At 37.6% G+C, this 27,732-nt stretch overlaps 1 protein-coding gene across 7 annotated transcripts in view; it reads right to left on the bottom strand.

The window, feature by feature from the left end:
- The window catches only part of ENPP2 (ectonucleotide pyrophosphatase/phosphodiesterase 2), a 106,613-nt gene that overhangs the window by 51,041 nt on the left and 27,840 nt on the right, over nt 1–27,732 (bottom strand). For 3 of the 7 annotated variants that reach the window (XM_029222814.1, XM_029222812.1, XM_029222817.1), the window contains exons 1-8: nt 23,844–23,915; nt 23,520–23,622; nt 13,814–13,969; nt 9,319–9,444; nt 7,217–7,277; nt 5,006–5,103; nt 4,712–4,791; nt 3,841–3,960 (exon numbers count right to left, since the gene is read on the bottom strand). In XM_029222814.1, coding sequence (XP_029078647.1) covers nt 3,841–3,960; nt 4,712–4,791; nt 5,006–5,103; nt 7,217–7,277; nt 9,319–9,444; nt 13,814–13,969; nt 23,520–23,622; nt 23,844–23,876 — 777 coding nt within the window. In that variant the 5' untranslated portion in view covers nt 23,877–23,915. Of the gene's footprint in view, nt 1–3,840; nt 3,961–4,711; nt 4,792–5,005; nt 5,104–7,216; nt 7,278–9,318; nt 9,445–13,813; nt 13,970–23,519; nt 23,623–23,843; nt 23,960–27,732 lie in introns of those variants that run through there. The other 4 variants (XM_029222811.1, XM_029222813.1, XM_029222810.1 and 1 more) reach the window with 3 other exon arrangements.

The raw sequence follows: 27,732 nt of genomic DNA, 5'->3' as shown, positions 1-27,732 counted from the left end.
GGAATGGGCGGGGCCCTAGTGTCAGCAGGAGTAAATCAATCACTGAGATTCAAGAGTAGGAACACACTAAAGATGTGAGGGTTCGGGGATGCAGCAGAATAGATTGTGAACCAGTGTGGCTCTTTCCAGGTGATTAGGGCCAGAAGAAAGTGAGTGATGAAATCCAGAAAGAAGTCCAGGAAAACACGCCTCAGATGGAGCTGTAGAACAGTTCAATCCAAAACATAATAAATGGACACCTAAATGTGTTAGGCTGTGGGTTAGGTCCTGAGAATAAAGAGATAAATAAATCAAGTCTCTACCCTCATGGGGCCCATAGACGAAAGCAGATTATGTGAATAATTTCAAATGACATGGTCACAATTATGATAGAAATAACAAGAAAACCCAAAAGTGGGTCCCTGAGCCTAGCGAGGGCTGAGGGAGCTTAGTGAAATCTACTTAGAAAAGGTTGCTTACAGTGAAATTTGAAAGAGAAGTGAGCCTGGCAGCAAAGGGACCAGGAGAGTAGAGTCTATCCTAAGTACACTATGATACAGTAAAATGAGAAAGAAATATAGATTTATCGCAGTATATGGAAAAGAAACACAATAAAGAAAAGGTAAAATTTTCCTGGAAAAAAAAAAAAGAAAGTCACCTGTTAGACAAAGTGGTAAGCAAAGACTAACATTTTCCATCAGGCCAATCCCTTTGGCCTGGAAGTTCACTCCTACTCTAATGTCATTCTTCTTCTCTTTGCTATCTCTTTCTTGAACCTGCCATCTTTCTTGTGTTCTTACACTACAGTAATTCACAAGGATGGTCTCAGGACCAACTCACTGCATCACCAATGCTGGCCAAAAACCACCATAGGCCCAGCAACTTGAGAAGTAATAGGAATGCAACAAACTAGTAAATAAAACAAAAAAGAAGCAGACTCACAGATATAAAGAACAAACTAGTGGTTACCAGTGAGGAGAGGGAAGGGGAAGCGGGCAATATAAAGGTAGGGGAAAGAAGGGGGGTTATTATGGGATTATCTGATATCATGTGTGTGAAACTTTTGAAAATTGTAAAGCACTATAGAGTTTAAAGAATATTTCATTCAATTAAAATTTTTTTTTAATTTTTAAAAAGAATCCTCCTTCCTCCAGAAACTATGGCTCCAGAGGACTTGTACCATGGTAGGGTGCTGGACTCATCTCTCAAATCGCCACACGTAGTGGGCCCTGTGGAGTCTCATTCACTCTCCACCTCTCTGAGTCCAGCTTTGAACGGAACAGGTAATTTCCTCACTGAGCTATCTTAGTATTAGAAATTGCAGGATTAGAATGAAGAGATTTTTCAAAGAAACAAACACACTTATGGCACTCTGTTAAGAGTATGGAACATACTTTTGTAATGAGAAAAAAGTAAATAGCTTCAAAACAACAACATGAAAAGGAATCCCATTATAATATGTAGGAGAAATGTAGGGTCACACAGTGAATGACAACTTTTAATAGTGCATTCTGAAGATTAACAAATTAAAAGCAGACTCAACTTTGCTAAAGTGGCTATATCAGGGTTTTAAAAATAAAATTAAATTATAGAAATTATTTTTGGAAGTTGAATGGTGTAATTCAAATTGAATGGACACTACAAATGCCTCATGTCATATATAAGATTTCAAACTAGAATAAGAATGGTTCTTATTCACCATTTAATAGGACTCATATATTATTTAGCCAAATGTCTTTCATGGTTTAATCACTCAGTAAAAAATAAGTTGTTTGACTTAATTACCTGTTTAAGATTTTTATAAATATTTTCTCTACTCCAATTATTTTTTCACTGTGAATTATACAAGCCTCTTATGCTTAAGGAGTATTTATTAAGGCTCATCTTTTCTTATAGCACTTTTATAATTTCTTATACTCATACTGTAGTTTCTTATAGTTCCTGTCCGTATATTATTCCTACGTGCCAAGTTTCTATAAAACATGTTTTTAAATGATATCTACTGTGCTCCTTGGATTTCTTATGGTGGCATCTTGTTCAAGAAGATAGACAGAAACACAAATCAGTTTCAGTGCAAATCTCCGTCAGCACTAGGGAATTACTAAACTTAGTGAAATGTGTCGACTTAGAGAGTTAGTGCGGAAACAGGCAAACAGGGTTAAAACAGACTTCACTTCATTGAGCAGGTTCACAGCTTTCCGTCTGCTCTGTTTCTGCAGGAGTTAATGAATATGTGGACTCATCTTCTGAGTCATGCCAACCCAGAGGAAGCCTAATATCCACACCCAGTGGAAGGTGATCCAATTTGATAAAATTACTATTTATATCCTTTGTGGTTCTTCAAGCAAGTTTGCTTCCATGACAAAATTAATATAAAACACCAACTAGCAACAGCTCTTGACAGAACTCAAATTTCAATTATTTTATTTATACCTAAAATCTTCCTCTATCACAAACTTTGTTTGGGAAATCCACATTGTAAACAAATTTCACTTTGCTTACAATGTAAGACATCACAGACTTCTGGGAGTCTAGCCTGAATAAAGACGGCAGAATCAGAACCTCTGATAGAAAGAAACACTTCTACAGATATACAAGTCTTCCAACTTTTTTTTAAATGAAAAGCCCATATTTAACCATGAATACTGATTATGCAATATGAATTTTTTTGTCATATATGACCTTTTCTCAAAGAGCAATACCATTTTTTTCATACTTTATATTCTCTATTTAGCTCATAGACTGAAGCAAACATTTCCGGGTAGGAGATCATTTGGGGATGGTAAGTACGTGGATATGTGCAGACTGCCCACTCTTCATGCCATGGCAGATTGCACAAAAGCCTCCCAGCCCCTCTTCCCACCAGTGTTCCAGGGAGCCGTGGCCCCCAGTCAGAGTAGACATGAGATGGAACCATTTGCCATCCTTCTTCTACGTGTTTCTGATTGACTGTGTGTACTGGGATGTGTTCCTACGGGGATTCGGATCCTTCTACCCAGGGTCACGTGCACTTAGTTCAATTCTGCACATTAAACAGCTGTGGATTTATGTTGCTGCTTTGCTCACCTCTGACCAAAGCAAGCTGCCTGACCGTACACATACACACAGTCACAGGAAAAATATTGTGCAGAAAGCCACCTATATCCCTTTTTACTTTCTGCCCAGCCATTTGATCTGAAGTAAATAGGATGATTTCTTTCAAAGTATCGATCTGCTGGTCCAGAACCAAGGTAGATTCCACTTATACGTAACTTCCAAGATTTTTTTAAAAATGGATTAAACAGAAGAATTCATAAATTTACTGTGGGTTTCATCGAGATTTTTTTTTCCCAGCAAGTTTCCCTGTTCCTGATCATATGGCGCTTGGGCTAAATTTTTGTGGCAGTCATGTCATTCACTTCTTTTTCATTGTGTCCACAAATCTAGTAAATCAATAAGATCTGAGTATTCCTTCTTCAAAATATTTCTGAAAGTTACCCCTATGTCACCATTTCTACCACTGTCACCCTAATGGAGATCCTTATCATCGCACACTTTTATAATAATAACCTCACATACACATACACACATGTATAAACATAGACACATAAACATATGTATATACAGTATATATACATTGCATACACACATATGTTAACACATACATATATATATACATAATACACATGCACATACATATTATATGCACATATAGATACACATATATTATGTACACACATACACACATATATATATACAATATCAAAAGACAGAAACATTGCCAAGTATGAGGAAATTAAATGCATCTTTTCAACAGGTAACAAATTTGGGGGTGGGTGAAATGTTTCAAGGCACAGACACACAAAAAAATGCAAAACTCACCGGTTGACCTCCCCACCACCTATGATTAAATTTCTCTCGCCCTCGAAGATGGAAAGTGGCATCAAATACAGGATCATACATTGAATTGCCAACAATTCCATGTGATTCTGGATATAGCCCCTTTGTGGAAAAGCAAATTTATTGTCAAAATAATCCACACATAATAGTTCTATCATAAATTTTCTTATCATAGAAGGTTTTATAACAATATTTAATTTCCAATTTTATATAAGACATATATAACCTCTATACGTGTCTGTCTTAGCAAACAGGAATATTATCTATGGACTAATTATAAGCCATCTGTGAAACTTGACATGATTATGAGAAATTTAATATTGGGATGTTTTTTAACTGTTGCATTTAATACGATGACAATAATTTTTATTACAATAAATTACCCCTTAGAATGAAATTTACTTATGTGCCTCCAAAGTTTCTAAATACACTATTCCTTTTTCCTAGGTTCTATTTCTACTCCAAACCAAAAATAAATAAATAAATTATATTTTTTAAAGAAGAAAGCAAGGTAGAACTGGGAGTATCTGAAAATTTAAACATAGCAGCTCTGAAGTCAACATTTTTTATTTGAAAATTCAGAAAATAAAGAATAGCTCCTGTGGTATTTGAGAGGTTGAATGTATATATGCAGACAGAACTGCAGCTGAAAAAAAAAAAGGTTTTAAAATTGCAATGAAGTTCAGTCATCCACAAAGTTGTAAAAGGCATTTACTATAAACAACTGATACAGGTAAGATGAAAAAGAGAAAGATTTTCTTTGAACACTAAGGAACATGTTTTTTAAATCTCTCTAAGTCATTTCAGGATGAAATCAGCGCTTTGAATCTACACCACTTGAAAAAATACTTACAGTGGCCAAAGTGTATAAGTTAGGGAAAGTTTTTGTCGGGTACACGGGCCTCATGTAGGGAGAGTGAGTGCCACAAGACCCTAGAAACAGAATTCAGGTATTAGAGCAAGAGAACAACCAGGAATCACCTCATGTACGCAAATCCATTCTATAAATGAGCAAAGACATGTGCTACCTTCACTTTTGAACTTCAAATGGTAAAGTCATGTGTCCATACATCTCAAAACCGACAGCTAAGTGGCTACTGGGCAGATCATGGATTACAGATAAGAACACAGTATGAAAATGACTTACTTAGTTTTTCAATGTTAGGCATGACCTTGCTGCCTTTCTTCATGTACGATGCACGGAAACCATCCACAGAGAAGATGATTAACGGAGGGCGAACAAACCTTAAACAGTAACACATTAAGCTTTAGAAAGATTATTGTCACAGCTTTGCTTTATGCCTAGTCATTCTCAATAATTGGAACCGAGGGTTTCCAAGATGAAACTTCAAGTGAGGATATCTGTACAAGCCTGGGCTTCTAGCCACATAACATTTGTGGCAACTTAAGTGCAGAGTTAAATGACCAGGGAACGGACTGGACTCCAGATTTCCCCTAATGTACTTTCTCCACTGCTGCCTCTTGCACTGCAAACAAGGTTTTTCACAATGTAAAAAGCTGCTATATTTGCCTGGAATATTGATTCTCCCGTTTGCTACCTGAAAAACTCCTATTCATTCTTTAAAATTCAGCTTAAGATTTCCTCTTTCATAGTATTAGGTGTCATGCTTCTAAATCCTTTTAAGATATTAATTAATACCTCTTTTATCATTCATATATACATTATACTATATTATATTGCTATATTAACACGTTTACCTTCCTCACTCGTTTCAAAGCACAGTTTGTGTCTTATTCATCTTTTTATTTTGTGGACCCATAGTAGGGCTTCAACAAATATTTATCACATACAAGAAAAAAGGAAGGAAGGAAGGAAGGGAGGGAGGGAGGGAGGGAGGGAGGAAGGGAGGGAGATGAAATTAATAGCAGTAGTACTCCTGTCACTGGAACTAAATACTTATACAAAAATTATTTTAAGTTTAATTACAAAATAATTTCAAAAATAATTAAAACTGTTGAAGATCTAAAACTCAATCAATAAAGAACTAGACTATCCACCTAACTAGGGCAGGACTGATGAAATAGGCCTTTTGTTATATTCTAAAGATACAGTTGTTTGATCAGACTTGAGAACGCTAAACTATGTGCAAAACTGTTTCTAACAGTTTGAAGATAATTCAGCAAGCACGGGCTTGAATTTACTTGAAGCTACATTTCTTATGAGGCATTTTAAAAAATATTTATTTATTTATTTGGCTGCGCTGGGTCTTAGTTGCGGCACGCGGGATCTTCATTGCGGCATGCGGGATCTTTTTAGTTGCGGCATGCAGAATCTTTAGTTGCAGCATGCGGGATCTAGTTCCCTGACCAGGGATCGAACCCGGGCCCCCTGCATTGGGAGCATAGAATCTTAACCACTGGACCACCAGGGAAGTCCCAAATGAGGCATATTTTAAATGACTCATTTAAAATAGAGTCACATATAAAGAACTTAGAACAATACTATATGAGTTCATTATTATCATAAATATTACAATTTAACGCTTCTACCACATAGACTGCTTTCACCTCCAAAATAACTGAACACATTTTAAACATTCAGAAACTATTGCCATCCCATTCTAAAAGTCCAAAGAAGTTCAAGTAGCTCATGAAAGTTAAAAAGGAGACAAAAATAAAAATATTTAAATTCTTGGATTTTGTGTCCCAGGCTGTGCTGCCTAAAACAAAAAGACACTCGATCAAATACATTCATGAAAACACATTTGTAGAACATTTTATTTTCTGCCAGGCATTTTAAGGGTCCATGAATTTGCAACAGTTTCCTGGAAGGCGTAATAAGTGTCTTATGCTGGTCCCACTTGAGCTGTGGGGTGTCACTCAAGTTTGGCTGTAGCCCAGCAAAGCAGGGCTGTAGTGGTCTGTCAAGTTTCTGTAGCATCTGGTAGGAGTTACCATCGTGGATAATATTTTCGAGACATTCTGTAGTCCTCCCTTCAGCCACCCCACCACCACTACCGTCACCAAAAAAACAAAAAGCAAAAGCAGCACTTCAGGAAAAAGCACAGGAAAACAAACCAAATCACTGCCAGAAATGTTTCTTTTCTTCTTCAGCATTATTTATATATACGTCGTAAAATCTTCAGCTAAGGTGAGATACAGAGGATATTCAGTCTCTGATATGTGCAGGTGATAGGAGAAAAAAAATTTTTTTAATTCCCTACTTCAAGATGTACATTCCAGCATTCGACTGGTAAATTACTCAGAAGTACTCATAAGTTTGCCTATATAAGAGGATTTCAGTTTTACATTGTTTTTAACCATTTACCCATCCATAGCCTGTGATATTTTATCAATAAATATTTAAAACTGTATAATATTCATAAAATGCACTCACCCTGCAGGACATTCTGGGGCCTTTATTTCCTCACAGTCATAATCTACCCAATGTGACTCTCCTGTAAGGAAAAATGGGTAGACTTTTTGATGAATCTAATTATAAATATCATCCAGAGCCTTGAAGCGTATAATTGCAGGACCTGTGTCCCGTTTGATACTCACTGTTTATGGGACGCCATCTAAAAAGAACTTCTGAAATAAAGCCTAGTGTCTGTTTTGGCTTACTAAACTACACCCATACATGATGGGAAAGTCTAGATTTAATAACCCCAAGTGGTGTTTATTTGAGCCTTCCGAGTCTAAATGGTTTGTAGATAAAAACACCAGTGGCGTCAGTGAACAAAATTCCATGTTTGTTTCCCTCCAGAAATAAACTGTTTGGGCATTAGACAGAACATTTTTTCCTAGGCCACCAAACATCTCATAGCCGTAGAAAACATGGCACAACTTCCCTTTAGTTGGGGAAAAAGATTTAGGCTACTCAGAGATGATAGATGGAATATTGCAATAGAGAGGTTATTTGCCAATGGATCCGTGTACAGCCCTTACACTTAGGAATAAAAACCAATGCTATCTTTCACTTTTATCTTCCACTAAGATCTGGAAGCATAAAGCTATGTCTTTCTTGAGTTACTCCCACCAAGAATAGAGAACAGAAAAGAGCTTAGATACAAAATGAAGCTTACTTTGGAGAAAATGAAAATTATCAAAAAGCATTTGCTTTAAGTTCTCCTAAAACAAAAAAAAGCATATGTCTTGAACATAAGTAACATTTGTGACCAAGACTTTGGAGAAATTGCTCCCATGTAAAGAGCACTGGAGATCTCCCTGGTCAATAAGAATCTAACTACTGACAACTGTGTAAGTACCATGCTCCTTAAAATAGGGAAGCTTTACCACACGTGTAATAACCCAGGCGTACATATGGGCCCTACAAAAGTACTGCAACTAGAATTTTAAACCAGCAAAAGCCAGCATTTCATGATTCAACGACCAGTGATACTTAGTACTTTATCTTCTCTTCTAATAGCCTTTGTGGCTTATTGGTACATTTACTAGGGAAATAAAAGAGAAAAGGAAATAAATTCTCGACGAGTTTTATGCTTTATCAACAGTTCCAATAATCATCTGGGGTAGGAAAAATTTTCAAACTCAGCATTCAAGCAGTATGTCTTGCCATAAATAAACACTATGCATATTTCAGAACTGATTTGCTTTTCCCTCAAAATATTTGAACAGAAACTCTATTTAAATGTTCCATGTCACAGCTAGGAAGAGGACTTAATTTAGACACTAAAAAATGACTTGCAAACTTTACACAAAGATCCTTGGATCCTTCCATTAACTTTAGAAGTGGGTGCCATGGTGACTTAAAAATCCTTAAAGACAGAAACTGCATATTTTTATATGTTTGGCAGTCCATTGAGTAGTATTTATTATTGGAATAAAACCATCATATTTGACACTCAGCCACACAAAGTCAGCACACATGCATGTATGGCTTTGGGGTATAGCAGGAGCTATTGGTGTCCCATCCCCTTTAGCAGCTAGTACCCCATCCCCATGCTGCTGCTGGTGCTTTGCCTTACAGCTTACAGCCAGTGAGTACAAAAGCCATGCCCCTTGCCTCAAAGGTAAGGACTCTGGGATTTACTTTCCAGAGCCCGCAGTAGAGCAGACCAAGGTGAGACCTCCCCTGAGGCCACATCCTTGCTTGCTTTCCCCTCTCCCACATCCCCTGCTCCCTTATACGGTTTTCTTGCAGGGCACTCTTCCAATAAATTCCATACACAGAATTCCTGTCTCAGGCTCTGCTTCTAGGAAACCTGACCTAGGACCAAGGCAGGAACTCTTTTAGAAATCTCCTCATTATTCCGGCTGTATCTAATTATGGAACTTGGGGTTATTTCCTTGTTATTTCAGATCAGTGAAATGCAGAGAAGCAAAACTAAGAAAGAAGCATGAGAAATTAGGAAGGACAACTCATTCCTGCCTCCCAAGCCCATATCCAAGGTGATATATCCACAATATCCAAGGTGTCTTCAAACATCTCCAGTTTTTATTCTTTTAAAGATCAAGCCAACCCAAGGAAACATGTACCTTTGCAAACCACTTGGTAATTAGTACAGCAGTCTCCCCTGGCCAAGCAGTCCTCTGAGCAGTGACAAGCATTGTCTTCATTTCTTACTTCTCCGCATCTGTCCTTAGTACACTCCCAGCCGCCAGCTGAAATCGGTACAACAGGACACTCACTGCTTCACACAAACCAAATAAAAGAGGCCACAATTGCTTACAACGTTTGCCAAGAAAAAGAGCTAAAATCCCACATCATTTAATCTGCTTGTGAAATTAGAGTTGGCCTGAGGCCTAGATGATATTTGGAGGACTTACAAATAGGATGGAGTTTTAATTTTTCAAATCAGAGTACAAAGCCAAATGCCACTGGGCTCCTTTGGAAAAATGAAACCCTTAACCATTTGCCAACTGTCCTAAATGACCCAATACAATGTATAGTGTGTAAGGTTTGTGATAGAGATACCTACCATTGTAGGCATAGTTGCTATAGCTGGACTCTTATTTTCCCAAGTAGCTTTATTTAAACTTTAATCAGCTTGATTTAAATACAAATGATAGTGCAACAAGGACCTACTGTACAGCACAGGAAACTCTGCTCAAATTATGTGACAACCTAAATGGGAAAAGAATTTGAAAAAGAATAGATACATGCATATGTATAGTTGAATCACTTTGCTGTATACCTGAAACAAACACAATATTGTAAATCAACTACACTCTAATATAAAATTAAAAGGTTAAAAAAAAATAATAGTGCAACTAAATGGCCTCTACCTGCTATAAGATGCACTTGGGGGTTAAAGTCCTAAACAGATATGAAGAGTATAAAGGTATACTAAAAATGTTCACAGCTCTAAGCATTGACCAAACTGTGGCCCTACCCACAATCAGAGGTCAGAGCCCTTTTTTCAAGGAGGTCAATCGCTAGGTTACAGATTTCTATCTGAGCATACTTGATTGGGAGCTCACACTCAACTCTACCAAGAAAATATCTTCGGAAAAGTAATATTTTTATTTTAAAGAGTGTGCTGTACTTTTTGTGTGACTTTTCACCTGCTAGACTGTAAGCTCCATGGAAGGAAAAATCACATCTCTCCTTTCACCGCTATATCCCCAGTACCTGAGTCTATCTACCTGGCACACGCCAGGTAGTCCATGAACATTTATTCAATCTAATTGAGAATTACCATGAAAATAAAACATGACTCTTTAAATTTGGGGTTGCTGTATTGAGAAACTTCAGAGTTAATTCATTTATTCAGTAAATACATCTACTATATTTTCCGTGTTCTAGGTGCTGGGGAGGTAGTGAAGAACAAGGTCTTGTCTTCATGGAGCTTCCATTCCAATTGGGAAAGACAGACCATAAGCAAGTAAACTAGTCAATGAGATGATTTCAGCGTGTGCTAAGTGCTGTGAAGGAAATAACAGGATGGCATGGATAGTGAGTGACAGGGGTGGGCCCGGTCTACTTGACATAGAATGGTCAAGAAACGCTTCTCTGAGCTAAAGGACACTTCAGGTCTTCACCTCTTAAAACATGTCATAAGTGGAAAGCAATGATTTTAGAAAGCAGTGCTGACTGACATCTATACACTAATATGTATAAAATAGATAACTAATAAGAACCTGCTGGGGCTTCCCTGGTGGCGCAGTGGTTGAGAGTCCGCCTGCCAATGCAGGGGACACGGGTTCGTACCCCGGTCCAGGAAGATCCCACATGCCGCAGAGCGGCTGGGCCTGTGAGCCATGGCCGCTGAGCCTGCGCGTCCGGAGCCTGTGCTCTGCAACGGGAGAGGCCACAGCAGTGAGAGGCCCGTGTACCGCAAAAAAAAAAAAAAGAACCTGCTGTATAAAAAGTAAATTAAATTAAATTTAAAAAAAGAAAAGAAAGCAGTGCTGCTCCTTAATAATATTCTACCTAGAGATACTACAGCTATGTGAATAAATGGATAAGGGGATAATAGCTGCCATACTAGAAAACAACACAACTACTGTCTAGTTTCCATTCTTTTAGAATTACCTTTGCATCCTGATTCCATTCTCTGATTTTTTTTTAATATCCCCTATTTCCACTGCCTTCTCTTCCCAACCAGAATAAATGCTTGGAATTCTCTCGCCCAAGGTATGCTATTCCCAATGGTTAGCAATTTTCCAAGGTTACTTTGACTGATAGAGGTCATGCGAGTCCTTTTCCTCAATTCAGAGATAACTCTATCAAACAGTATTCCTCTCCTAGCTTATTCCTCCCTAGTTCCATAAGAAAATCCCTTTGCTCACAAAACAGCATCACTATTAACAAGCTAGGTTTATTGAGAAATTACTAACTTTGTATAAGAATGAAATTTTTAAAAATTCAGTGAACTACAAGTAAGGTATGATTCAGTCAGCTGTATAATTTTCAAAGCAAATATGGGAATAAACACAAAAAACATTGAACTTTATTGGATAACAAGAAAGTTACCTATCAGAAAAATATTATTTAAAATGAGAATATGCTGAAAAGGGAGTGCTGAAAAGCTCTTGTGCCCTTTGAGAGAAATATCAACTTTGAGAAGTGTAATTCTGTAATATATATTTAAATTTTTAAAATGCATATACGCTTTGATCCCCAAATCCCATTCCTCGGAATTTATCTCAAGGAAAATAGGCAAAAATATGAATATGTATGAAAAATATTCATTGATACATTGTTCATAATAGCAAAAATTACCAAACCATAAATGCTGATCAGTTACTCAATGAAGTAGGCTGCATCTGTCCAATAGAATACAATGTAGGCATTCAAAAGGGGGATGTGTACAAAGTTACACAAATACAGATACACCTCACACAGGCATAAATACACACATGTATAAATGTGTACACACATTCTAAACACACACCCAGTCTCAGAGTTTACATTGAAACATTGATTGTGCTTATCTCTAGAGAGTGCTGTGTCAGCATAGTAGAATCTCAGAGATTTCTGTTTGCTCCTTCAACCTTTTGTTATTATTTTATATTTTATTCTTCCACATTTGGCCTTGTTCATTTCCACAGGGAAACGAACTACTTTAAAGTGTTATTATAACCCATATTTATTAAACTTGGGAAGAAAGGCATGAGCTACATTCAGAGAGAGCTAACCTAAAGGCAGGAGATCCATTAAACTTTGCAAGGAGCTCCAAGATCAGGAATCTGGAGGGCTGAGATGACGTGTCAGGGACAAGATACTCAAGGTAGAGAGGAAACACACAACATTAGTTAGTTCCTCAGTGCCAAGCAAATACAGACCGCTTGTTTGAAATAACACTTTAGAGCCAAAAACTCTCCTGGAACATCTGTTCCATCCATATATTCAGGTTACAAGCTTCTCAGCATTTAAGTTTACAAACCCACAACTAAGGAAGCTGGGAGAAGTTCCAAAGGAAAGTAACCCAAAAAATGGCCAAATGTTTGGAAAATGTATTATGCAAAAAAACAGCCTAATAAAATTCTTATTATCTGGGGCAGAAAACAAACAAATCAGAACTAGTAAGGGGGTTGACATACGTTTTCATGTAAATCAGCGGCTATTTCTTTAGTAAAGGAGAGTAATGTCTCTGTTTCTCATGATGTCATTAGAAAACTCAGACTAATGTTAATGATAATATAAGTCAGATTTTTGAAAGAATCATCTAACCATAAATGTCTGCAAACAGGTAATAATTTATCAAGAGAGCTGTAGAATCATTGTATCTAATGGTGTTAAGAGCAGGGTTGCTCATCACCTTTCCCGGAAAGTTTGAACGTGATGTTGCCCAGAGGCATGATGGATAGCCTACAAGGTATCTCAAAAGTCCCCTCTAAAGTGTTAGGCTTTGGAAACAGAGCAGGTAGAATGGCAGGAGTCTCCAAAGTGCTTCTTCTCAACTCATGTACATTCACTCAGAGGCCTGTATATTCTACTGACTCTTCCAATAGGGAAGAAATGTAAAGAAAGGTCAGGAACCTGTAGAGGAAGATCTGAGAGCTGCCTTGAGCACGCGACCCCGAGTAGAATTCCATAACAATTTTCTACTTGCACTGAGAACAGGGAATGACATCAAAGTAGTATAGTAGTAGACTATAAGATGAAATAAAACAAACATTAGAAACTGGGCAGGCAAACAAAAAAATTAAAGTTGAAACAACAACAACAAAAAAACCCCAACACTTTAAGAATGTGCACAGTTTCAGCCCAGGTATCCTAGCAGTGAATGAGGGAATTGGCAGCAAGAGACAGAAATGATAAAGATGAAAAAAAAAGGCTGGCCACAAATACTTCCAAAACTAGCAAATAATGACTGCAGCTGCAAAGAACCATCGTTGGGTGGGCGTTATGTGGACACAACAGCCACATAGGGTGTGCTCATAATAAAACTGATAATCATTCAAGAAACAAAACTAAAACTCACGGTTTGGTTTGGCCAAAGCAGAATGGCAATGGCAGGGTGTACAACAGCAGGGGGTCTTAAGCCATCTAATCAAGGCTAGAGAAGACTCAAAAGTTACACACCTGTCTTCAAACAAAGCTCATCAAAGTCATGGCAGCAACTGCTGTAGCTCTTACACAGGTTGTCACACCGACAATCAGGGGGTCCAACCTCTTGAAGTTCAAAGCATCTGCCCTTGCAAGATCCAGAGGTGTTGGTCCAGGGGGAGTCTGATAACACTACAAGATACAAGAGACAAAGGCAATGGGATTAGGGAATGGGTTATGTTGCTATGGAGGGGTGACCCTGTGTAGCAATACAATGCGGTGATGCAGTCAGACTCTGACTGAGCAGCCGGATCCATCACCTGCCGTCTATGTAACTTCAGCAGATTCCTTGTTCCAGTTTCTTCATCTGTAGAGTGGAGGATTAATAGAAGCAACTCGAGGTTACAATGAGAATTAAATGAAACAAACCATGCAAAACACTGAGCAGGGTGTCAGCCATGTAGAAAGTAACAAATGTTGGCTATTGGTTTTACTACTGTTTACAATGATTATTACCACAAACATGAAGGTTAGTTTCTCTGTGGATGCTGTGATGCCAACAGAGAACAGAACTTTGAAGTATATACTTAGAAAGAAGAGTTCGTTCCCCTATTCAAATATCTATAGCTCTTGTAAGGAAAATTGAGCTTAAATGTTCTGAGAACAGTCTGAACAGATGGGATTGGAATAGAAGACTCTTAAGATCTCTTCCAGCCATAAAATCTACACCTATAACTAGGGTTACACAAACACAAACTCTACAGTCTCGGCTTTTCAAACATAAATCCTCCTACATTATCTTCATATGATATGATTGTATATCTAGAAATCTCAAGAACCGACTAAAAATTTTAGGAAAAAATAATTCAATGAGATAAAAATTCCACAAATTTGTAAAATACAGGCAATATAAGTTCAAAAATTAAATGGAAGTTCCATTCATCATAGTACCTAAAAGGTAAAATATCTAGGTATAAATTTAATAGGATGTTTAGAACCTACATGAAGAACACAGTAAAACTCTACAAAAAAAGATATTTTAAAAGATTTAATTAAGTGGTAAAACATACCAACTTGGAGGTAAAAATATCAATATTACAAAAATGTCGGGAATTCCCTGGTGGTCCAGTGGTTAGGACTCTGTGCTTTCACTGCTGAGGACCCAGGTTCAATTCCTGGTCAGGGAACTAAGATCCCAGAGGCGTGGCACAGCCAAAAAAAACAAAAACAAAACAACAAAATGTCAGTTCCTCCTAAATAAACTTAAAGATTCAATGCAATCACAATAAAAATACAAAAAGGAATTCTTGAAACTTGAGAGGATATTAAATGCTTATCAAAAATAAATATATGAAAACAAAAAACACTGAAAAGAAAGTAAAATATATTCTGAAGTTAAATAATTAAAACAGATTGGTTATAGAAAATAAGTAGATCAGTGCTGGACATGAGGATGAGAAATAGGACCAAATATAAGAGAAGTGATTTTATAATGAAAATAACATTTTAAATCAGAGAAAGAAAGAAGGATTAATCAAGAAGGGAAAAAAAGATTTATCAGTAAGTAGTGCTGGGCTGACTGGAAAAATTAATCTGGATCCTCATCCTAGCTTACAAAATAATTAATTTCTGATGAATGGAAAGTATACGCAGTGTCATACCTGTTGCTAGGAATGAAAATTTTTATTAAAAATTTTATACAATTTGGAAGTATCTATCAACACTATTAAATGCATATGAATTTTTCACCCAGAAATTCCACTACTAGGAATTTATCTCTCACATATATTTGCAAAAGTTTGCCAAGATACACGTACAAGAAAGAATCACTATCTCCATAAATGGAATATTGCCCAGCCCTTAAAAAGAACGAGTCAGATCTGCATAGGCTAATATGGAAAGGTCTACAAAATTGATAAACACATTTTTTTAACCAGCAAAGTACAGAAAACTGTTATAGTAGTAAATAGTACATATAATTGATATATTTTGTGTTAAAAATAGAGCCAAAGCAATAAGGATAAAGATAAATATAAAATAAAAACAGAGGCCAGAGCTCGAGATGAGACAGAGGGTGAGAACAGAGGCATTGAGACACGGTGCCAGTATGAATAACCATTTTATTTTCACTGTAAGAAACTCCTTACAGGAATTACCTTTGGGGAATATGAGAAAGAGAGAAGCAAGGAGACTTCTTAGTTTTCTGCAGTTTGAAACATCTAACATTTTACAAATGTCCTTTTGGGTTTTTGCTTGCTTACTTCTCTCTCTCGTGTATATATGTATACATGCATGTAAACATATGTGTATAAAGTATATGTTATATAATATTGATATATAAATATCCTAACAAATGTTATTTAAAACATGATATTTGTAATTTTATTTCCTTATTTACATTTACAAATTTTTCATTTTTTTATGATTAGTATTCATTACTTATAAAATCAAAACACCAGAGGCAGGGAGAGAACAGATGTTAAATGACATTTCTAGGTTCACCGAAGCCATTTATCTGAACATCCTGTTCATCCCTTAGTTCTTTGTCCTCTTTAAAGACAGAGTCACCCAATCCTCACCCATATGGCATTAGATCAGTTCAACTAAAGCAAACAGATTCACTAGACCATGAGATGTGAAACGCTTTTGTATGGTTCATTCTGGGATCTTGAAATACATACAAAGCACACCAGTTCGGTTTAAGAAATAACGTCAGGTTTCCAATGCAATGCCTTACCTCTGGTTCCTAAACCACATTTTTCTATTGACTTTGGCCAACCAATCAACAGTGCATGCTGGACCCTAAGAAGCTATGAGGGGAGGAGGGTTGAGAAGTAGAAAAAGGAAAAATAGAGAAATCCTATAGTAGAGATAAGAAAAAAGATAAAGGTAAGAAAAATGCTTATAATTGAATTATTCCTTTTTTAAGGGTACTGCTTAGACAGAATCATTCCAACAGCCATCTAATACATTCTGAGTAGTATTCATGCCTATGAGCTGCATACATAAATATGCTTGGCTACACTTATAGCTGAGATAATCAGAAGAGATCCAAAGGCACATTGTTTGTAGTTGTTTACTTGTCCTGGCTCCTCTTCTTCATAGCATCCCAGCCTGCATGTGAAATTTTCCTCCATTCATGCCCTTTGCTTTCCCCTCATCATAATCTCTTTCTTCTTTCTTTCCTTTCAAAATATCTGTACAAAATTTTAGCCATTTTAAACCTTTCTTCATCCATTCTATCAACGTGATTTTTACTCTTTTCTTACAAAGTTGGTTATTCTCTAAGTTTATCCCTTACTTTGTCTTTGAAAATAATTGAATTTCCCTCAATAGCTTGCCCCTATCAGTTATAATCTTCCTTGCCAACCCTTAAACTGAAGACAGCTTTGTTAAGAAAGATTTGCCCTCACACTCATAATGCAAAGATACATCTCATAAAAGTACTCAAGATTGGGTTACCAACAGCTTTCAGATGAGAGTGAATTCCTGGGCCTATGTGGATTAGGGATACATATGACAAAATTCATTCTTGGCTGACTTGGATTCAGCTGACAATGGCAGGAAGAGAAGTAGGAAGATAAACAATTGAGCCGTATACTTCTTCAAGTCCGATGAGCCCAAGAACTGAACTGCCGCAACTTTTCTAAGAAAATAAAGGGATAGAGTAGAACAAAGTTCGCTTTGCCTTTCCAGGGTCTGTTCCGTCCCTGCCATCTTCTTTCATAACAAGTTCTTGCGCTGCTTCTTTCTGTAGTTCTGTAATTCTTCCCCATGTGCTGGCTTTTTCATTTCATGCCGAGGTCCCATGTCCTTCTCCCCACACCAGGCTAAGCACAGATTTTAGGACTTCTCTTTTTATTATACCTGATTGAATGATCAAATATGGAAAGATTCTCTGACTTACTTTGCCTGAATTCTAAAATCTGTAAAGCCTTCCTTTTCCAGACCTAATAAGCTCAGAACTAACAAGAAAGATAATGACAAAATGAAACAAACAAACAAACAAAAAACTTGAAAACGATCAAGTCAGAAATCTGTGCTAGGTGCAATGGGGGTTTGAAATTTTGTATGAGGCATTTGCCAATTTAATAACATACTTAAATGGTGCTATTTTACTTCAAAGAAACTAGTCTGTTCCAGAATTTAAAAAATAAATGTTACAGATCTACACAGATGGAAGTTTTTTAAAAATAGGGACTTTAAATTTTAAAATATGTGTGTAATGTACATGTATGATACGCATAAAACAATGTTATACATTTCTTTTTTTCACAGAAGCATAATTTCATGATTTAGGAAAAAAACACCAATATAAAACCTGATTTATTTCATTCAAATTCATAATTCTGAGAGAAACAAGTGAAATTATTTTTATTTCTTTAAGTAAAACCTTATTTCTAAACCATTCCATCTTACTGTATCGACACAGAGGTAGCATTGTGGAATTCTGGTGTCATTTATATACAGAAGAAATACTATTGATAATTTAATTAGACTATTGGAAAGAACCTAATTCATGACAAGAGTTGTGACCTAAACATTACTTCATCCTGGAGTCCCAATCATATTTCCCTTCTACTCTCTCTGCAAAATGGAAATTTTCAGATTTGGATGATGGCCAGTGAAGGAGGCTGTATTTAAGTTTGAAAACATTTAGCTCAGCATAAAGCTGGATGATTCTTCTAAGTTTTGTCTGCTCCTGCATTCAGAGTTTGTGATATGACACCCTCTCTGTTCCTCCCATTCTCCATGGTTCCCAGCCCTAGTATTTCCTGACAGTGAGAGTAAAAGCTTGAAATGAAACAGACTGGTTATGTCGCCTCCTTTTCAAGAGCATTGAAACAGATCTGGTTCTCCTGTGTCTTCCTGCCCTGTCTGAAATATAAAATGCAAGGAAAGGAGGCAGACAACGTGAATGACACTCAAGATACCACCCAACTCCAGGATTTAATACTGTCTGATGCCTCTTCTGGAGTATATGATTCGTTCTTTCTGGTCATACCTTCCTGTACTGAAGTCATTTTTTCTTTTTGTTGTTTGTTTGTTTTTCTTTTTTTTTAATTTTTATTGGAGTATAGTCGCTTTACAATGTTGTGTTAGTTTCTGCCGTACGGCAAAGTGAACCAGCTATATTATACATATATCCCCTCCTTTCTGTATTTCCTTCCCTTTTAAGTCACCACAGAGCAGTGAGTAGAGTTCCCTGTGCTATACAGTAGGTTCTCATTAGTTATCTATTTTCTATGTAGTAGTGTATATAGGTCAATCCCAATCTCCCAGTTCATCCCACCCACCCCTTCCCCCCTTGGTGTCCATACATTTTGACCTTATCCCTTAGAAAGCAGCACTTACAAACAGGCCTATATGTCTGTATCTCTTCTTCCTAAATACATCACTTTCTATAAATACCTATTACTTAGGCATCACTATTCTCTCCTCTTCACAGCTTCCGAACCAGATTTCATAGACAATTTTTTTAATAAATAGGTCCACCTGGGAAGTTTTCAAACACCTGTACTTTCAATGTGTTTTTAAATACAACATCCTCATGTAGAAAGACCTCATAAACTACAAGAAGACAGATTTCTAGATGACTTGAATGAAATTTAAGACTTTAATTTCACTTATAAACCACTCAAATAGCATTTATAAGAGTAGTCAGTAGTGTAAGTCTGAATGATTTACAAATCTGCTACCAAACAATGAAACATCATTTTATATAGCAGGTATTGTCAACTTGATAGGGTAAAAATTTAGACACTGACCTTCAAACAAAAGTGGAGGTAAATTAAGTGTATCATCATATACTTAACACTTTATATTCTCATCAGTCTTAGCATGGCATTTTGTTTTAAAAAATCTTTTCGGATAAAGAGGCAACATTACCCCCATTTTCCTGGTTGGAAGAGAAGAGCTCTAGGCCTAACTTGAGTTAGCAAAGGCCTAGCTGCAATTTCAGATCATCTGGCTATAACTACAATGCCATTTTCATTAACAAAGGATTTTTCAAACTATGTACATAAGCTCTGAATTTTAGATGTTCTTTTTAAGACATGATCTTGGAAGATATATTCTATTTGAACTCTATTGAAGATGGAGATTTCTGGTTAATGCAACAAGATAGAAGATTCCGTATCATTTTTAAGATAAATGAAAAACCACTGCACCAAAGCACCAATTAACAATGAACTGAAAAATCCATGCCCTCCTTAAATTCTAATTCAAATTATTTCATTCCATTGACTTAAACTCCCTCTGATTTCTACACTAGATTTAACATAAAATCCCATGACGTGATAGTCCCCTTAATTTTCCTTGCAGAGTAATGACTGATATATGTCAGGTATGCAGTTCCTACATGCTGCCACCCTATCATTTAAGTGACTTTTCATTGTAGAATGAGGACTGAGCTTTCCAGTCCGTATTAGCCAGTTATTCACAAGCTTATACATTTCCCTTTGTCTTTCAAGTATTAACTTGCTTCTCTCAGAGGATATCCCATTTCCACCTGGAGACTGGAAGAGTACGTATCACCAACTTCAGTGAAATAGACTCCACCACCACACCACAAACATACACATATGCACATTACATGAGTGCGCACACACTTGTATACACATAAATTCGCTTGCAATTTTAAAGGTAAATCAAGCTGGCTACATCAGTTGTATGTGACAAGGATGTCAAACTGAATTGCACATATTCTTTACATTCTCTTTGAAAAGTTATTCCAGCCATCTCATTTACCTGATGGCCCATTACATTTACCCAACAGAATTATAATTACCTCTGCTCATTTCATATCTTCTAATAAATCTATAGATCTTCTATGATCTGGTAGAAGAAATCCTATTCTACCATGATTTCCAATAGATCCCAACATCCTAACAAAAAATCCAGCTAACAAGTGTGCTAGTTCATTAATTATAACAGTTTGCACTGCCACAGCCTTGAAACTTAACACCTCAGTCTGTAGTACGGCAGCAAGGGTGTGCATGAATATAGAACATTCTCAGCTACAGGTGAGGATTCTGAGGACCTACATTTGCTCAACAAAAAACTGAACGCTTGTGAATGAGAGGTCTTGCTCCGGTCAGTCTGAAGCTGGCCGTATGTCAATACCCTTTATGTTCCTTCTATTTGGTGGAAAGATCTCGAAGCATCTAGCTTCCCAGGATTTCTCTGGAACATGAAAGCATTGTTGAAAATAAGCGTAGCAGCCTTTCCTCCTAGTACCTTGTTCTAATACATAAGTAATCGTTCACCCAGTGTTTTCCGACGTGTAGGCTTTGCTGACAGAATAACCAACTATATGTGTCATTTCAGGCACATATAACATTTAAAAAGATGAAAATGCTTAAATTCTCTGCACTACGCTCTCACTCAGTTTCCAAAGCACATCTTGGTCTTTATTCAGGAGAAATCATCCACAGTGCCTAGACAGCCGGTAAGCTATATCAACAGAAAATTTAAAATAAAAAGTGTCAGGTATACCAAAATCCCAAAACTCAGACTTAAATGGCATTGTGTCCCAAGACTAATACTTCTTAGCCGTAGAATTTTCACTAATAAATTTTTTTAGAAGATACCATAAAGGCTGAAAATAATCAATGATTTAATTAAATAATTCAAGAAGCAAATATTTTGTAGTATGTTTAAGATCACTTCGATTTATAGATGATAATTTAGATTATATTATTTTTCCAGAAGTAGCATTGATTCATTAGTTCTTATAGTTGTTCTTAATAATATATGGAGATAATTTATTATACACAAAATATATTCAAGGATTAGTAAATCTGGTCTATATTTTTCAAGTTCTCCTGAAAAGAGCACACACATTCAAAAGGCAATGAAACAGAGTGGACAGAATCATGGGCTTTTTTTTTTTCAAATCCAGAATAAAAATTAAAAATCATCTAGGCCTGTGCCTTGTCGTACAACTAAGGAAGCAGAATTCATAAGTGACTTCCCCAAGACGGCCCAGCAAGTGATACAGATCTGGGGTGCCAGTCCAGGACTTTCATGACCATTTTCCAAAGAAGTCAACTTTGAAAATAATGGGCGACTTGATTTTACAACATTCATCAGGGAAATCACTTTTAATATCAGTTTTAGCCAAAGTAATATATTAATACAATACAGGAAAAAAGTTCCTTTAGGGTTCATTGGAAAGAACCAGCAGTGGGCTCTCAAGATGTTAGCTTGCCCATGTGACCAAACTAAGGATCCAATTCCCCCCTTCCAGTCTGAACAGTTACAGTCAGTGTGAATGGGAGTTATACTTGTCTGGAAAAGAAGTCTTTGAAGAGAGCATTTGCTATCAATCAAAACAGAATTCTCCAGCCTAGTGATCTACTTTCCTCCCCTTCCCCAACAGAAGACAACTCATTCTGTCCATTTGGCTCCGTGGGGGTGCAATTTTTTTTTTCCGGTACGCGGGCCTCTCACTGTTGTGGCCTCTCCCGTTGCGGAGCACAGGCTCCGGACGCGCAGGCTCAGCGGCCATGGCTCACGGGCCCAGCCGCTCCGCGGCATGTGGGATCTTCCCGGACCGGGGCACGAACCCGTGTCCCCTGAATCGGCAGGCGGACTCTCAACCACTGCGCCACCAGGGAAGCCCAGGGGTGCAATTTTTTATGATCTATTTTCTCACTTTTCACCCCAAGCACACCCCACTTGGACTCACTAAACTACTTCTAATATAATTTTTTCACCCTTACTCGAAAGTTACTTGCTTGATGTAAGGAAGACTCAGTATTCCATCAATGTATGGATCATGACTTGGCTAATAAGTGCTCATGCTGGCTAAACAGAGACAGGTGAGAGTCTCTTATGAGTCAGGTCAAGAAATACAGTGCAGAGAAACACAAAATGCACAGGAAGGCCAACGAACCTGCTGAGATGTCAGGAAGAGTCAAGAAAAGATTGCCCCATAGAGTACCCATGACTTCATATGTAACTTTTATTCATAAAACCATCGGCAGCTCCAATTTCCAGGAAATTAACCAGCTCATTACTTAAGACCTGGTCAGTTGAGCCCCTCCATCTGCACAAGGAGCTCCGTCATAAGAATTCCCACACTGCTTATGGCACAGTGTATTGTGAAAGAAAACTCTCTCACTTCAGCTCTATTACTTAAGTCAAGGTACACTATTAAAACTTACCCCTCCTCAGTCCAAAAGAAAAATCAGTGAGTGCAACTCAATCTTGTAAGCTCTTCTAGGCACTTCCTCTCTTTTATATTTTTCCTGTTCTAGGTAAATCTTAATCTCATAGCCCTGAAGTTTCACAAAGAGAGTTCCCTGCCTTTTTTACTTCCATTCCTATTTTTCTCTAGGTCAGAACTTTCTGGAAGCAAATACTACATCTCATACCACATGACAATCAATCAAATTCCTGTATCTTTAATATTAAGCCAGCACCTGTTCTCACCACTTCTGTTTCAGCCTTGTCAATTCACAAGAGCTTTAATATTATCTTAACATTTAGAAATTTCAGAGGACAGAGATTTAAACAGCCAGTGATCTAGCATGAAGAGATCATAAATGTCCTCTCATTGAACCACATTATCCTATCTGAATTATACACAGAGCTGCTTTTATTCCAGAGACATCTAGGACTAAAGTAGTTACACTGCAAGATCAGTTTAAAGATGAATTTCTTAATGAGCTGACATCGATGACCCAATGTATAAAATTTGTTAAAGATTGAAAATGGGAATAGTCGCCACACTTACCTGTAGGAGGGCCTTCGTCCCATCCTTCCGCCCTCTTAATTCGGTTTGCTGTGAACCCTAAGCAGAGATTGACCCCAGCAGCAAAAGCGAACAGGGATATTACCTAAGGGAACAAAGAGCTCAAATTGTCAATGCAGCCAGAGAAGCCTAAACCGGATTCCAGGAAGGCAAAATGCAAATGCCTTCAACATCACCACCCAATCTCACAACTTCCCAAAGGCACCATACAGTGTTGTCTTCATTTTAGAAACAAAAAGAAAATTCAAAATCAGGAAGCAGCTCTGAAAACCAAGGCTTGCCCTTAGCATTCTGTCATTCTCCTACCTGATACAGCTTGCAGGAGTTTCTCCTGGCCATGGCAGAGGGTTCTTGGAAAGCCTTTTGCAGTGTGTTCTGTTTGCCTACACTGAATGCACTGCTTTTTGGGGCTCTGAGTCCAGTCTATTAACTACAAGTAATCCCACCTGGGAGGTTGACAGGCTCCTCTGATTTGTCCACAGCTTGATTTCATCACAGTTTGTTCACAAATCGCAGCTCTGAGCATAAGAAGCTTGAAATATCCCTCTCCTTCTCTCCACCCCCTATCTGTCCCTCCCCTGACACACAGATACTTTCATGTGGTTTCCTCTGGTAACATAAGGGTTTCTTATGTCGCTGTAGCCAATAACACTGCATGTTCATTTTTCTTCCCTCCTAAAAACATGGTTTTAAAAAAAGAAACCAAATGCATTTTATCCGATAAAAATGAAACAGAGCCATAAAAGGGTTTCTACCCGCTCTAAGCTTTTAAGGTTTACAATGTAGTTATTCAATGTAGTCAACCCCACGACTCTATTTTTTTTAAAAGGAACGTTTTATAATTTATAAACCTAATAACTTTCTCTGTCTTGCCTATTTATTTATTTTTCTGGCAGTTTAAACGACCCTGTCCCTTTTGCCACATTCTCAGCTCCTCCTGACTCCTCAAATATTTCTCACGATGAAATCTCCCACGATTGTAACTAAACACAAGAGATAGCATTATGTTTCCCCATGTTGTTGTTAGAGTTTAGAGAAGTAACTTTTATCAAAATACTGGGAATGTCAAACTAAGCAACACAGTTCTTCTACCCGGTGAGGAGGGACAATATAACTTCACGTCTCTCTGCCTCTTCCTCCCGAAAAAACTGTCAGCTTGGGTTTGGGGTTTTTTTGGTTTTTCTGCTTTTGTTTTTGTGTGTTTGGAGGGGTGTGGGAGCAGCAGGGGTGGGATGGGAAAGCTTTATTAATGATTGAATTGAGGAAGGAAATCTCAATGGCAACAAGAATTTAGCTTTAAAGAATTGCTTCCCTAGGTTTTTCCCAGATAAATTATCATCTAGCCACCAAACACTGTGCCCTTTGATGCTATCGTGAGCATTAAAGTCTCTTTACTAACCTAGTTGGCAATCAGGAGACTCCTAAAAGAAATCAAGGCCTCAAAAGCTGAGAGGTCTTTAAATACTGTACACTTTTAGGATTCAAATGAGGGAGGAAAGCTTATCTTTGGATTTTCTCTGGCCGGACCCGGTGACCATGGTTCTTACGCACAGCATATGTGTGTATGTAAACAAATACGGTGCTTACCATGCAACAAATTACTGAGGAAGCAGTGGCTCAGCTCAAATAAAACCTGATAGCACAAAAGCCAGAACTTGTTTATGGTGGATTGTACATTAGTCCTGGGTTTCATTAGATATTCTAGAATTTAGTAACAGCTAATTGAGCAAAAGAAGAAAACACAGTGCCAAACTTTTAGCTGCCTTTCTAACGTCATTTTCATTTCGCAGTCTTGCAGAGATGGCAGGCTTATGAATTTTTCTATAGAAGTCTCTTGCTTTAGTCTGTGTGCCATACTGAAATGATTTGGGGTCCTGAATTTAGCAAGGCTTATGAAAGATGTTAACCCCACGTAAGATTTTTTTTACTCTTTATGTTCAATTTCAAGATGCAGGCTTGCTTTTACAGAGGACAACTCTAAAGCTAAAAGGAAAATTTCAAGGCAGTCCTGTGACTGACTGTTATGGCACAGCGTTCCAAAGGTGCTCCCCTGCCCTCGCCAATATCCCCAGCCCTCACCGGAGTCCAGCAGATTTAGAATCTGTCTGACATTTGATGGTAGAAATCCAGGATGAGGACAGTGAAGGCTCCCCTTGAAAAAAAAAATTAGACTCAGAAGCTGAACATTATCCATTAATTTTTTTTGACATGCAGAGTAGCTGTGCAGGGGGGGAAAAGTCTGAAGTGTAATAGCCAGGTTGATCCAGAATTGGCTTCTGTACAGCACTTGTTACCAATTATCTAAGAGGATTGAACTCAGCCATTATTTCTGTTAACCATCTGCCAAAGAACTTTATCTTCTACCAGGTCATTGTGTGCATGGAACACATTCACACAAACACGCACACGCACACACACACCCCATCTAACACAGTTACACAGGATTTTACTAAAAGACATCATTATAAATTAACTGTCAGTAGCATGACTAAAGTCCCTATCTTGGGCATCAAATCAAACACAAAATAAAATTACCCCTCATTATCTAAAATTGAGAAACCCCAAAAGCCTAATAACGCATACTGCACGTCCAGAAACTCAACTAAAATGACTGAAATATAGTCTAAAGCCTTCTATAACAAAACCGAATCAAGAAAGTTCACCTGCTCTGGTATTTAAGATTTTTGGTATAAGGTCAACCATGGTTGGGGTCAGTAAACAAGAAAGTGTATGAGAAAGACTAAAATTAACTTTCAGCTTGGTTTATTAATCCAGCCATATTTCAGAGAACACTGCCCCCTGGCAGAAGAGAACCCAAACAAATCTGACAAGTCTCAGGCCCTAAAACTCATTCTGTGGTTCTCAAGTTTTATTGGGCATAAGAATGACGCTGGGAACTTGTTTAAAATGTTGATGCTTATGGTCTAAACCCCAAGATTCTGATTCATTAGCTCCAGGAGGTGGGGAGAAGAAAGGGGGTTTAGGAGCCAGACAAGAACTGACACCATAGGCTATTCTGATGCAAGCAATGTAAGGACCACATTCTGATACAAATCATGTAAGAACAGCAGAGTATTAGAAAAAATTACTCTGAATCAGTTAATATCTGCCCTGAATGTTGACTTGCTTGATCTAATTCATAATGTAATTTTCATATAGCATTCACTACTAATTGGACATTAAAGTTTCAATCTCAATGACAAACCGTGGCTATTCCTCCATGGGGACCACCTCCAAACTGTAAGCAGCGGAATAGTATTTTATTTACTTTGCTGGTGGTACGAAGCAGCAGTGTGTGTATTGCTTAATTGCAATACAGTAGTTGCATTTATACAAATGCACAGTCCATCTTTTCATGAAATGCTTCTGTGAATCCTTGTTCCCAAGCCCTGATTACGGTAAGAGGGCTTGAGGTTAACAGTGAGATTTGAAAGATCTGTAATTGAGGGATGTCATTCTTGCCTCCTGCAGTAATTATGAAGCATTCATGAACGGATTCAAACTTTATCAATGTCCAGCTTCTCATTGTGCAAAATTAACTGCAATCATGGTGCCTTGATGACTTAATTCTAGTCCCAGGATACTTCTAAGACTATGGTGTTAGACGGTCACTGACCACCTGATTTTCAGGGATACCACTTAGCAGTCACTACAGCACACACACCAGGAAAGTAAGAAAACCGCACCCATGTGTATTCTTCCTATCCTACTTTAAAACTCTTTAAGTCTTGTTTTTCAATTCTGCTGTGGTTGAGGACTATTAGAAAATTCAGAGTAAAAACCGGACAACAGTCTCTGCAAAAGGGATTTGCCAATCTAAATGGAGCAAAAACTCATGACAGCTAATAGAAAAACAAGCAGGCTCAATCGCTCCCACAACCCAGGACTGCCTGTATGTATAAAGTAGACACCACTTAAGAGTTTAAACCACAGAGGCAAAGTTTTATGGGTAATCTATGGTCCCAGGGGTTTCTCCAGTGGAGAAATAGCATACGCCTATTCAAATGAAAACAGTACTTGTGTTATTACTTATTACACAATTGAAAGCTGAAATCAACACTGTCACCTCTTTCAATGACATCAACTTATATCATACACTTCTATGCATTACATTTACTCCCAATGGTATCTAAGCATGAGCCCCTGCAACTGGAACACACTCTAAGAATATGCATTCATTGCACAAATGTTCATT

This window comes from Monodon monoceros, unplaced genomic scaffold (genome assembly GCF_005190385.1).
Source record: "Monodon monoceros isolate NGI ecotype Baffin Bay Population unplaced genomic scaffold, NGI_Narwhal_1 Super_Scaffold_14, whole genome shotgun sequence".
Classification (NCBI taxonomy): Eukaryota; Metazoa; Chordata; class Mammalia; order Artiodactyla; family Monodontidae; genus Monodon; species Monodon monoceros.
Note: the sequence above shows the minus strand (reverse complement) of the source record. Positions and strands in the feature narration are given on the sequence as shown.